General features: G+C 40.5%; 1 protein-coding gene across 3 annotated transcripts in view; it reads right to left on the bottom strand.

Moving 5' to 3' along the window:
• The window catches only part of CELSR1 (cadherin EGF LAG seven-pass G-type receptor 1), a 158,509-nt gene that overhangs the window by 88,262 nt on the left and 57,533 nt on the right, over positions 1-12,714 (bottom strand). For all 3 annotated transcript variants that reach the window (XM_081211344.1, XM_081211343.1, XM_081211345.1), the window contains exon 2: positions 6,801-7,439. In XM_081211344.1, the coding sequence (XP_081067470.1) occupies positions 6,801-7,439 (639 nt within the window). The remainder of the gene's footprint in view (positions 1-6,800; positions 7,440-12,714) is intronic.

Raw genomic sequence — 12,714 nt, 5'->3', positions numbered from 1 at the left:
AACTCAAATGAAGCTCCCCCTGGGAAGGCAAAGGCACAGGTTTTGCATACCTTGGAAAACAGGAACAAAGGAAGTTGCCTTATACTGAGTTAGACCATTGGTTCATCTAGCTTAGTATTGTACCTCTGGGCACTTCTCCTTAGCTGAAATTTCAGTAAGCCAGAGGGCATTCTGTGTAATACTCTGCCACTTTCATGATATAACAGGTTTCCGGAGAGCCAGTAATGGAAATGCTAATAAAGATGCCTAGAGGTCAGGAAAAAGGGAAGCACATATCCACACCTGCCAAGACAAGGGGCAATGATCGTCCTTCTGTGTGTGCCCTCTCCAAGGGAGGCGTGGAGAGTGGCAACATGAGAACAGCCCTTTTCAGAGGTAGCCCCCTGTTGTGAAATGTTCTCCCCAGGGAGGTGTGCATGGCACCGTCACTGACTGCTTTTAGGAGCCAGGCAAAGTCGGTGCTTTTCAGCCAGGCTTTTGGAATTAACTTGGAGGGATTTAGATACTGTGGACTCCAGGATCCATTAGACCAGTGTTTCCCAACCGGTGTTCCCCGGCACACGAGTGTGCCGTGAGACACCGGCTGGTGTGCCGCGAGATGCCTGGAGGGAGGCGGGCGAGTCGGGCGGCGAGAGGCGGGGCGGGGGCGGCGAGGAGAGGCTGCGCCTCCTGCTGCTGCCTGGCGCTCCTCCTCGCAGCCGGCAGCGCTGCCTGGGCGCCTCCGCGCGACTCTGTCTCGCTGGGTTTGGTCTCCCAGCAGAGACGGGTCACACGCGCCCCTCCCTCCCTCCCTCAGCCTGCGCGGAGGCGGATTGAGCGCAGCTGAGAGGAGCTGCCGAGGGAAAAAACGTTCACTTTTGTGCGTCCCTCCCGGCGTGACGCTGCGCGCTGACGTCACGGGGCGGGGCTTTAATGGTGGTGTGCCGCGAGATTTTTTTTTAGTACACAGGTGTGCCGTTGCCCAAAAACGTTTGGGAAACACTGCATTAGACCACCTTTTATGTAAATGAAAGTTTGCCATTTTTATTTTGTTTTGCACTGGTTTTAAGTTTTCTATTACATTGCAAGTTGTTCTAAGTTTACTTCAACTTTTAAAAAGTGACTAATCATTCCAGTATTATTAGCGCAATGGTCAAGAATCAATGAGGAAATACAGAAGAAACGTCTAATGTTGTGTCTCTATACAGCTCCCAAGCATCTGGGGTGATTTGACCCTCTAGACTTTGCCATTCAATTTCCTTTTTGCCAATCCCTTCATTTTTGGGAAATTTCTTCAATTGTTAATTTATTATCTCCTATCAACAATATGGAGAGTTAATCTATTTTCTTCTTCTTTAAAGTGTGGGTGACTATTTGCTTTTGCAAAGCAATGGAAAGGTATTCCATATCCACTGGAAACAAACAAAACAATGTATGAAGACTGGCATTTATGCAATTGACTAGTACCCCCAGTTTGATGCTGATGAGCATGAATATGGGAACTGGCCCTCTACGTCTAGGTGTTTTTATCAGTATTATTGTAATAGTGCTGCTTTTTTCACCAGGTGAAGAAGCATCTTATGACCTCAGGGCTAAAAATTTTCATACTCTCAAAATACCACCCAAAACTATTCAGCAAAGGGCAAAACCATGGACATACCCTCAACAGGAGTTATTTCTCCAGTCCGTGATGGAATCACCTTTATGATGAAGGTGACACGGTGAACTTCTGGGTTCATGGGTGGGTGGGGAAAGGAGGATTTAGTGATTACACTGATGTTAGGCATATCACTTTCAATTGCAAAGCTTCCTTAATGCCAGCACTTTAAAATGCTTTTGTAACATCAGAAATCCTGTCAGACCATTTTAAAGCCTAATTAAAAAGAACAAACAAGAATGTTGAATCTCCAGAAGGGGTTTCAAAAGAAGACAGACCAGGACTTTGATCTGTTGAAACATTTCCACAGGCAAAAAGCAACAGATGCCAAGAGGGGAGGGGGAATACTCAAGGTTTTCAGTGATGAGTGTGCATTGCACCCGGGGCTGGTTGAACAGGTCAACTGAATAGTGCTGAATTCTGTAGATGAACACCAACAGAGACATCTCAGTAATCAGTAACCGAGACAGAATGGAAGATCTGCAAATCTAATGGTCAGTGCTCCGTTGACAGTGCAGGAAAGTCAGAATTGAAACCTCATGGCAGAATGAAGTTAACCCCAGAGGTGATTTATGGCACTTTGACTTGGGTGAAACAGTCAACAGTAAATCAGTAATGTCAAAACCAAGAAATGAGCCAAGTACTCAATACTACAGTTAATTTAACAGCTTTCTCTCCTGCTAACAAGAAACTGTCTCTCATCAAACTGTTAAATTAACCAACTGTGCGTACACAAATTGATGGTTTCAACACAAAAAGGGGTAATCTGCACTACTGGATGAAACAGATTATCTGGATCCATTTCAATCTGGATTCTGACCTAGATTTGGAATTGCTTGGTGGCTCTGATGGATGGCCTATATTGAGACATAGATGGAGGTATATAACCCTGCTTATTTTGTTGGATATCTCTGGAGGATTTAATACCAACTAACCATGGCATTCTCCCACATAGGGTCTCTGAGTTGAGGGATCAAGGGCATCGTTTTTCAGTGGCTCTGCTCCTACCTAGAGGGCCAGTTCCAGAGGAGGTACTGTGCTACTGTATTTCAGCCCAGTAGCATCTATGTTATGAGGTCCCACACGGATCAATTTTGTTTCTTATGTTCAACATTTACATAAAGTTAATGAAGGATATTATAAGAGGATATGTAATTGGATGGCATCAATATGCCAAGGACACTCAGCTCTACCTATATTTCCCAGCTATCTCAGGTGAAGCAGAAGTGCTGATCCAGTGCTTGCGAAAACCAATGGATTAGATGAGGGTTAATAAATTTAAAATTAATCCTGACAAAACAGGTGCTGTTTTTGGATGGTTCATCTGCACAGGAAGGAACCTGCCTTCTCCTTAAAATATCAGCTGTGCAGACTGTGGGTGCTATTTGGTTAATCTTTACCGCCTGCACATATTGGGTGATATGCCCAATAGTAAATCCACTGTTATCTATAGATATATATTTTTTAAAATTATAGGCTGTATTTTAAAATAGTGTTGCCCTCTCAAGCCCTTGGAATAAGAGTGTGTTAAAAACAAATATAAATAAGTACGCTTTAGTCTTACTTTACTGTTGTGTAGCATAAAACAATCTTCAGAAAAGAAGGGAATGCTTAAGAACATATGAGTCTGCTGGATCAAGTCAATGGCCCCTATAGACAAGCATCTTGTTCTTACAATGGCCTGTGGAAAGCCTGCAAGTTGGACCTGGGAGCAACAGCATTCTGCCCACTCAAAGTCCCCACAACTGGTATTCAGAGGCATAGTGCCTTTGACAGTGAGGAAGAACATAGTCCAGATTCCCAGACACAATGAACAAATGCTCTGCCTGACCTGCTAATTAAACACATAGAAACTGTAAAGAAAAGAAGTGTTTTAACTTGCAGAAGTGGGTGAAAGCTTGCTACTGACCAGCTCAGTAACTGAAATATAACTTAATCATGCACTGCACAAGAATGATTAATTTTTGCATTATTGTGTTTTGCAATTCTCCTGAATGTAGTACATTGTGCAACTGGCAAAATTAATCTCTCCGCCTTGAAGACTCCAGAGCATTACTTCTCACGATTACAGAAAGAGACAGAGGAAAGCCTTCTAATGACTCCAGTGCTTGAATAAAAACACTGTTACACAGGCACAAGCAAGTTCACATGACCACTGTACAGGATGATGCTGGTTGGGTTTTCTTTCATTTCTTTGAGCACAAGCCAAAATTTCCACCCCACTGTTTGATCCATTTTGGAAAGGTTTGCAAGAGCAGCATGCAAAATAGCAATTTTTGTGACCAACAAACAGCTCCAGTGCGCAGAACCCATCTAACCCCTGCCCCCCTGCTGTAGTAAGTAGGGATTTAATTTTTTCCTCACAAAAGGAGGCGGAACAGCTAGGGAACTTGCGGAAAAACAGATACAGAGGCTCCATACTGCAACAGAAACTTTTTTGATTCCCTGGGCAGTGACTAATTTGGCATGTTTCTTTTACTTGCATTTAGTAAACAAATTTAAAAAAAAGTTTGAACTGTCATGCTTGCCTAATATGGTATTTGCAACTGACATCCATCGTTACAAATGAATGTTAGGAAAAGGGGGGAAATCAATGGGAAAATCAGAAGCTGGAAAATGTTCTGCCCACATTACTGCTGGAAACCCAAACTCTTGGACTGACATGCTGATTTTAGTACTAGATAGTGATTTTACAAAATGTGAACATAAAATCTGCTCTCTTGCTGCTTTATGTCCAAGACATATGCTTCCTACATACAAGATGGGGGGAATGGGACACTTGGGAATCTACTTTATATTCTCTAGTCTATGACATGTTGTGTTTCTTCCTTACGACAAGCATCTTCATAGTCTGAGATTGTTGTAGGCAGGTATTCAAGCAAGTGAATGTACGTTTTTGGCCAAATGAAATTAAGTTGCTCCAGATCTGATTTAAACCCACAAATATTATGTCTCCTTATCACTCACCTCCCTGCATCACAGGAAGTACAGTCTGTCCCAGGTAATTATAATTGGTGGGTATTTCCATTTCAAAAATAGCTCATAAAAGCTCTGTGTAGCTGACTATTTGAAACAGAAGACTCCTGAAGACAGAGAAACTTTCATCATGTATAAATTACATCTAAACAAATGAAAATCTTCAAAGTATTGTGGGAGAAATGAGAATGGGAGGGGGAAAGAAGCCTCTTCATTGGGATGTAATTGCCTTTTGGAGGAAATCAAGGTGTTTGGGGATAGAAGTATATCTGTAATATAATCTAAGCAAACAGATGAAAGATTTTGTGCTATTTTCTTGTAATTATTTTTCCAAGCATAGGGTTAAGTGGATTTTGAGAGCTTCCAAAGTACACTGCATTTCCTTGAGGATTACCACTCCAACAAGGGTAGTCCAGCCTTTTAAGTCTAGGATAAGATTTTCAAAAAGACAGCATCAGAAGGTTCCAGTGTGCACTGGCACTACAAATTCCCTACATTCCTCAACTTTCAGTCAAGCAAAAGTGAATACCCACACCACATTTTTGCCTGTATGCACCAGGGCAGCCACCATTGGGGATGATTTTTGTTCCAGCCGTAAAAAGCACAGTTGATTCCTTTTTATCAATTTACATGGTCAATAGCTGTGCTGTGGCCATTCTTCTGGCAAATATGCAGATTCTGTGGCCTCACACGCAGCTATAGCTCCAAACAAGTTTGAGAACTATGATCCAGAGTGTCTTGTCAAGGTAGATAAAGAATTTAGGAAGTGAGAGATACATTGTAGTTAAGGAAAGGAATATCAACCATCTTTTTTAGAGCATAGTAGAGGAACCCATGGCACTCTTAACTGTTGTTGGTCTCCAATTCCATAATTCCTAACCATTTACTATGCTGGCTGGAGCTATGAGAGTTGGGAACAGGTTCCTCATTCCTATTTTATACGCAACAACCATTCTCAGGGGAAATGTGAATATGCTTCATGGTAAATCCATTTATCTTCTATTATCTGCATCTGAGGGAACACTCATGACTTACATGGAGCATTTGCAGTGTTTATGCAGTGCAGTGACATGAACTCACTCCAACTAAAACACATAGTGAGCACACACCCAGAAACCATGGCCACTTGGGTTCATCAGTGCATATAAATGTACAATCCAATGGCCCCTGAGAGGGCACTGCAGGGGCCATGGAGTAGACTAGATCTACCCCCCCCCCCGCATTGTCAGAGACAGACCTGATGTTAGAGCTCACCTCTTTGATACCACCAACTTCTCTAAAGCCCTGGCCCAACCAACATTGCAGCTTCTGCACTGGAAAAGCCAAGTAGTGTTATAACAGTGGAAGGGATAGGATTCAAAGGATCCTAAGCCTTCCTGGTGCCAAGAAAGAATCAATTTAGACCCGCGTCCGAGTGCATCTATAGCTGTCTTTCCCTTCCCTCCTATTGTTCCCAATAGGAGGGGAAGGTGTATAAAGGAGGAACAACATTGTGTTTCACTGTTTGTTTCTTCTCTGTGTATATAAATCTTCACAACTGACCCCAAAACTGCATGCTTCAATATAACTGAACTGTTCTAGCAAATCCAGATTGTATGCAAGCATTTCCTCATCTCTTCAGAGTTGAGCTGGTGCTCTATAGCAGGTTCTGTTGGGAAGTGCCAGAAGCCCTGTTGTCCAGATACAGAAACATTCCACATGTGTAGGGTGTGTGAGAATTAACCCTGATAACCTCGGCCTTGATCTCTGTGCATTTTGCCATCTTTTCTGTCCATAGTTTATGACAGTTCTTTGGTCTGCACCATTCACCAGCTTCTATCACACCACAGCCATCTCAGTTGTTCAGAGGAAAGATAACAATTGAAACAACTGTGAGGTGGGATTTATATTGCCTTTATTTACTGCACTAGCCCTCCGTAGCCTATACCCCTGATTCTACTTAGACAACAGTCCAGTTAAAGAATCTTAGTTAACTGGGGATGCGAAGGACTGAACACTGGACCTTGTGCATGCAAAGCATGCTTTGGGTCTTCCCCTGCTCCTGTTTATTTATAGTTAGGTTTAAATTTGGCCTTATGCTTTGGCTCCTTTTTGGTATTTTGATTTACTGAGAAGCTAGAAGGTTGGCCTTTCTTAACACATAACACATGCATAATGCAATGCTTATTTCACAAAAGTAAGAACATACCCGTGTAGTCTTCATAACATTCACAAGTGTAGCCTCCTTCTCTGCTTCGGCAAAGGCCATTGTTTCCACAAGGGTTAGAGTAGCACAAGTCAATCTCCGTTTCACAGTAGTCACCTGTAAACCCAGGGGGACACCGACACCTCAGCCCATTGATGGGGTGTATGGGTCGGAACAGGACACTGTTTGAGCTGATAAATGGAGCAGAGCTGTCAAATTTAAGTACGGACACACACTTCATGTAGTTTTCACAAGGCTCCCGCAGACAAATGTTGTCATCAAAAGGCAATACCCGCTGGGTAGATATCAATGTTAGGAGTGTCCTGTTGAGGTATATCTGCTCCTGAAGGTCCTCCGAGGGGAAGAACTTGTTCCGAATGCCACCAGGAAGCAAAGCAGAAAAGGTCACATTCAGAATATTGGAGCTGACATCTGTGTCGTTTTGAATATTGAAAACAAAAATGCCCTCTTTGGTTGTCGACAGCACAGTAGCCACACCTTCCACAAAGAGAGCAAGCAGTGGTGAGAGAAACTTCTCTTGAGACATGTTTTCCAGTCGTACTGTGATACTGTTGGTCAGCATGTCATCAGTAATGATCGTCACCCGTAAGGTGCAAAGCGCTGTAACACTGTGAATGCCATCTATGGGGGAAAGAGAGAAGAATTAGAGGTGTTTCCAGAAACATTCCCAAGTGCTTACACATGCAGGCACCATCAAATATGGGGTGCTGATTCATATCATGCACAAGAGCAGTAAAGAGTATGCCAGCCAACATCTCAAATGGCTAGTGGTAGTTCAGTGCTGTAAAGACTCCACAAATGGCAGCAGCCAGGAGGACCTGGCCCACTGATAACTGTGAGGTCAAAATGAGCCCTGACAGCATGGAAATGGGTAGGATCAATGAAGTTATTTAGAATGGAACTTCATGCATTTCAGATCAGTAGCTGGCGGCTTACAATACACACTATGAAGTTCTCGCTTTCTACACAACACCCACATTATCCACTCAAGCAGCAGGCTCAAATTCAAGGAGCTAAAACCAAAAGTAGACTTCCGTCAGGAGGGATTCCAGGAGCTCCATAAGCAAAAATACAATCTAACTCTCATTCTACCAGCCAAGAAAGCTTCACCAGTTCCACTACAATCCTCATATATCCGGATCTAAAGTACAAATGTAGCTAGTCTCAAAATCCAGGAAATAAATAAAACAATAACATTAAACCTTTTGATTTTGGAGGTCAATCTTATTTCCTCTCACCTTGCCAGAAAATTATGAACCAGGAACTTTTCCAGGGCTCCAAATGTAATGGGATCTGATAAAGCATACATAGTTACCACATCCTATGTACAAATAAATAAACTAATTATTTGTGTATGCGTGCTTGTGTATATAAACATACGCTTCTTAAATTTATTACAACATTGAAATTGCAAATCTAGCATTGTATACATTCAATAATTTTATGCAACAATGCACTTTTGAAAATAAACATTTTCCATAGAATAAAATCATATTTTAAAGAGTTTAAAGAAAAGAAACTGAAAAAACCATGAAAAAATATGGTGATGGAAAAATTTTCTGCCTTACATCACTGCAGCTACAGTAATTTTCTGAGATTTACTTGTGCAAGCTATATGGCCAAGATAGTTAAATAAAGCAGAAAACTGAAATACATCAAGTAAAGAGGAATTTCATCTCTAATGGCCATAGAAAATTGTTTTGGTTTGTATTCCATCTGTTATCTCTAATCTATCTGCAGCAAAAACCTAAGGATGACTTGTTTTATCTTAAGTCCCAATGTTTTTAATTGACTTGCTGCTAAGTATTACTTTAATAGTCTATTATTTATATTGTTGCATTTTCTGTGAATGTTCTTAACTGCCTTGAGTTCTGTTTTATAGGGGATTGGTAGGAAATAAGTTATCCCCATTAATAAATAAAATAAATGTGCTCCTCATCATAATAAACTCTTTGCTCACTTATCTAATATCTTTACAATTTTGAATTAGAGAAGCAGTAGGCGAAGGCTATTACTGAAAATGGTAGTGAAAGTTTCACAGATTAATCAACAGAAAAAACAATTTCACGTGTTTCTAGTGCATATCTCAGAAGTACTCAGAATTCAACACAATGAGGACTGCAGCCTGAGTGATCAACTCTAATCTGTTAACTGTGGACTATATAGTATTTTTACTATATAAAAATATAGTAACTATATTAAAATTACCTACAAACCTGAGTAAAACAATCCATCTACTTGCCTTCAATGCTATGATGCAGTTTATCTATGTCAGTTTTGTTGCAAATTTTTAAAAAACTTTTGAAGCTGAACCATTTAAGTTAGGAAGGACTATGGATCTGAATAAATACATTAACCACACCAGCATTAAATATTTTCAGTCACTAGTGATCAGCCTAGACAGAAGTTCCTAAAACAGGCTTGTCAGGTTAACCAGTAGTGTCTTTTGCATCTTTTAACATCAATCATTCTGAAACCTGATTATCAAGCAGATGCATAGCTGGAATATTTAAAAGTATTCAGTAGTAGTGGTATATTGCAATGAGCAGGGGCATCAAAGACTTGGTGCCATTCATCAAGTTGCCTGCATGCTTTCACTCATAGTCTGAACACCCACAACCCCAACTTTATTTAAAAGGTAGATGTCTCATTGCAATTAGCATTGTCTTTATCTTGAAGAGATTGGTGAGCATTTGGATAAGTCTTAAGGGGGAAAGGAGAAAAGCCAAGCCTCTTCTCCTGAAGAGCTCATTAGTGGAAGCAACTTCCTACCCCTGTACCCCACCGTATTCTCCTCCTATATTGGGTCAACGAAACTGTACTCAGAACGTAACATATTTGGGTTAATTAGCTATTTAACCCATAGTGTGCTTCAACCAAAGTAAAAATTGCACCGCTGTAACTAATTCTGCAAACGGGGCTGGCTTTAACTGTAAGAAACCTTGGTTAGACTAAAAATCCCCCCCCCCCCAAAAAAAATGGTGGTTGCCAAAAATTCCAAAAGCAGAAGCCGGACATGAGAATAGATCAACAGATGATGCCTATAAATGTAACCATTTCTAAGTCCCATTGATTTTAGTAATAAGGAGTTAGGGATGTGCTTGAACCACAAAGAAATAAGGAGTAAATAATTCCCAGTCTATCTCTGACTCGCCTTTCAAGCAAGGGACCCAATGCACCATCTTTAAAGCTCTAAAACAGGAAAAAGACTGCTAATAATATTGGTAACCCAGAACCACTACGAAAAAACTATGAATTTTCTTGCTGAATTTCATGGGATGTGGATTGCACTTAAAAGGTACAGTTCAGATATCATTTAAGAAAACAGCAAAACTCTTGTTGCTTTTAACAATAAATGTAGATTCAGTGCATGGGCAGAGTGTGGATTTCAGCACAAAAGAAATATAGGATGCAACTTATTACAGTAAATGAACACAAACAACACTAACTGTTTGATTAGTGAACTGAATGATTATTCAGGCTTACTTTGCAATAACTGCCATCTAGATATAAGCCTCAAGTTGGTTTCTGGTTCCCGGTTCCTATGCAACAGGGGGTTTGCGTGTTTTGCCTCCTGGCAGCACAATGTATTATTATAGTTCCTCTCTCATAACTACAGTGAAGAAAAGGTACTGAACAAAGAGCTTTTTTCCCCCTTAAGAAAAGCACAATGATGTATATCACATGGTATGTATACCAAGAAGACAAAATATCATTACTGTGTGAGAAACCACTGGAGTCCAGGAACTGTCATAATCAATATCAACTGTCACAATATACAAGACGGCTTCCCCAGAATTCCCAGCATCTATTCTGACACAGTTAATAAATCACCATAAAAGGCACAGCGTCAAGACACCATACAGCTTTGTCCTCCAAAAAGTGAGCACAAAAGGAAATTGGACATGAATGCAAGCAGCTATGGTGATGCTAAAATACAAACTATAAAGCAGTTTAAAATAACTTTGTTCAATCCTACAACACAAGGATAGTGGGGTATTGAAAAGAAACCACATTTAAACATAAATAAAAGATTTTTATTTAAAATTGTTAGCGCAATAAGCACAACCATGTTTTTGCCAGACGACTGGCCTCTGACTAATTGCTATAGGCCACAGCATGCGAGAAAATCAGTTTGTTAGAAATTGTTCACTTAAAAAATAGGAGGGACTTGTGCCTAGCGCTTATGAAAGAACAATACGCCTTATTCTGAGGGCCTTTGCTAGAATGAAAATGCAATGAGCTAATAATACAACCCAACTCCAACACTTGTTGCAGCAACAAACTTGCTGAGAAGGGGGTCATCAACCTCTGCCCCAGCATGAGGCATGATGTTATAAAGGCTCTGCTGTGATGTTATGACTGCACCACAAAAAACTGAACACTGACACAAATGCTGATGATTAAAGACTGTGCATTAAGGTTTAAGCAACTTGTTTAAACTGGGGGATAGTAACTATAACTGTACATTGAATCTCAACTAAGGAGAAGTGAAAGGCTGAAATTTTAAATGTTTAACGCTGTAGTCATATTAAACACATGCAAGTAAGCTCCACTGAATTCCATACAACATGCTTCTGAGTAGACTTGCATACTTATGTACATTTAACATGCACATTCAGCTTTATACGCCTGAAAAAAACAACAAAAAACTAAAAAGGGGACAGAAAGGGGATGAGTGTCCAGGGAAAGACTTTGGCAATCCCACCCACTATTGAACCCAATAGGTTTTGATTATACACAATTTTGGCTTTAGACACAATCTTGGGAATGTGACCCCAACATGAAATGAGAGATGCCTGTACAAAATCCCAGTCAGTCACTTTGTACAACAAAGGCAGCTGACCAGATAAAAACTCATACAACTTTGGAAGTGAAATATAGATAGTCTTCCACCTCAGGAGGCACATTTACTGTCGTACTCCAAGTATGACAATGACAGCAATCTTATCCCCATTTTACCAGGATTAAGCCAAATTGAATTCACTAGGATTTACTTCTGAGTAGACATAGTTAGGATTGCAGTCTCTAAGTCTGGATTCAATTCAACAAAATATTTCTGAATCCTTGGATGAAAATAATATAAACAATTGAGGAAATATTATTAAAGAAAAGTTGAAAAAGTCATTCCAACGTTCTGTTCCATTTATGTAATTTGCAGGGAGACTGTTTTATTTTAACACACAAGCACTCACCATGAATCTTTCACTGATATCTTTTTAAAAGATGAGTCATATTTATCTTTGGTGATTATGGCTGGAGATCTGGAAATGCTTCATAAAAGGGAGGCAAATGTTTTGGGTTTCTTAAAGCTCCCACTTACAAGATATCACCTTTGTGGATGTCTGAATAGTGTGACTAAATTAAGAATATGACCTCAGTAAGGAAAGGAAAACTGGAAAAGGAACTGCATTTCCTTTGCTGTAAAGGGCAAAAGCGAATTCCTTTCCCACAGGCTGGAAATGCCAGCTAAATGCAGAACCACTGTCCCTAGAATTGGAAATAACTTTTTAAAAAATAAATAAATATGCATTTCCCTATTTCACTCAAATAGGAGAATCTGCAGACAAATAGGGAGATTGTGATCTATGGACAAACCAGTCAGCAAGGAGATTCAGGATTGAGTCTGGTACCTAGGGAATTGAGTATGTTCCCTAGGGAATTTGCAACAATTTAAAAAGACCTGCTTGAATTAACTTCCAATTTATCAAACATATACTGCATTTTGCAAGTGTTTCGATGAAGAACATGTGGCTCTCCAGATGTCACTGGGACTGCAACTACCAACAGCCCTGAACACTGGTTTTGTTGGCTGGGGATTACAGGAGTCTGAGTCCAACAACGTCTAGAGGGCCCTGCTCTAAAGTCTTGTTTGCGCAGATCTGGTAATTTAGAG

The sequence above is a fragment of the Podarcis bocagei genome (genome assembly GCF_964188305.1).
Source record: "Podarcis bocagei genome assembly, chromosome: 10".
In the NCBI taxonomy this organism is placed as follows: domain Eukaryota; kingdom Metazoa; phylum Chordata; class Lepidosauria; order Squamata; family Lacertidae; genus Podarcis; species Podarcis bocagei.
Note: the sequence above shows the minus strand (reverse complement) of the source record. Positions and strands in the feature narration are given on the sequence as shown.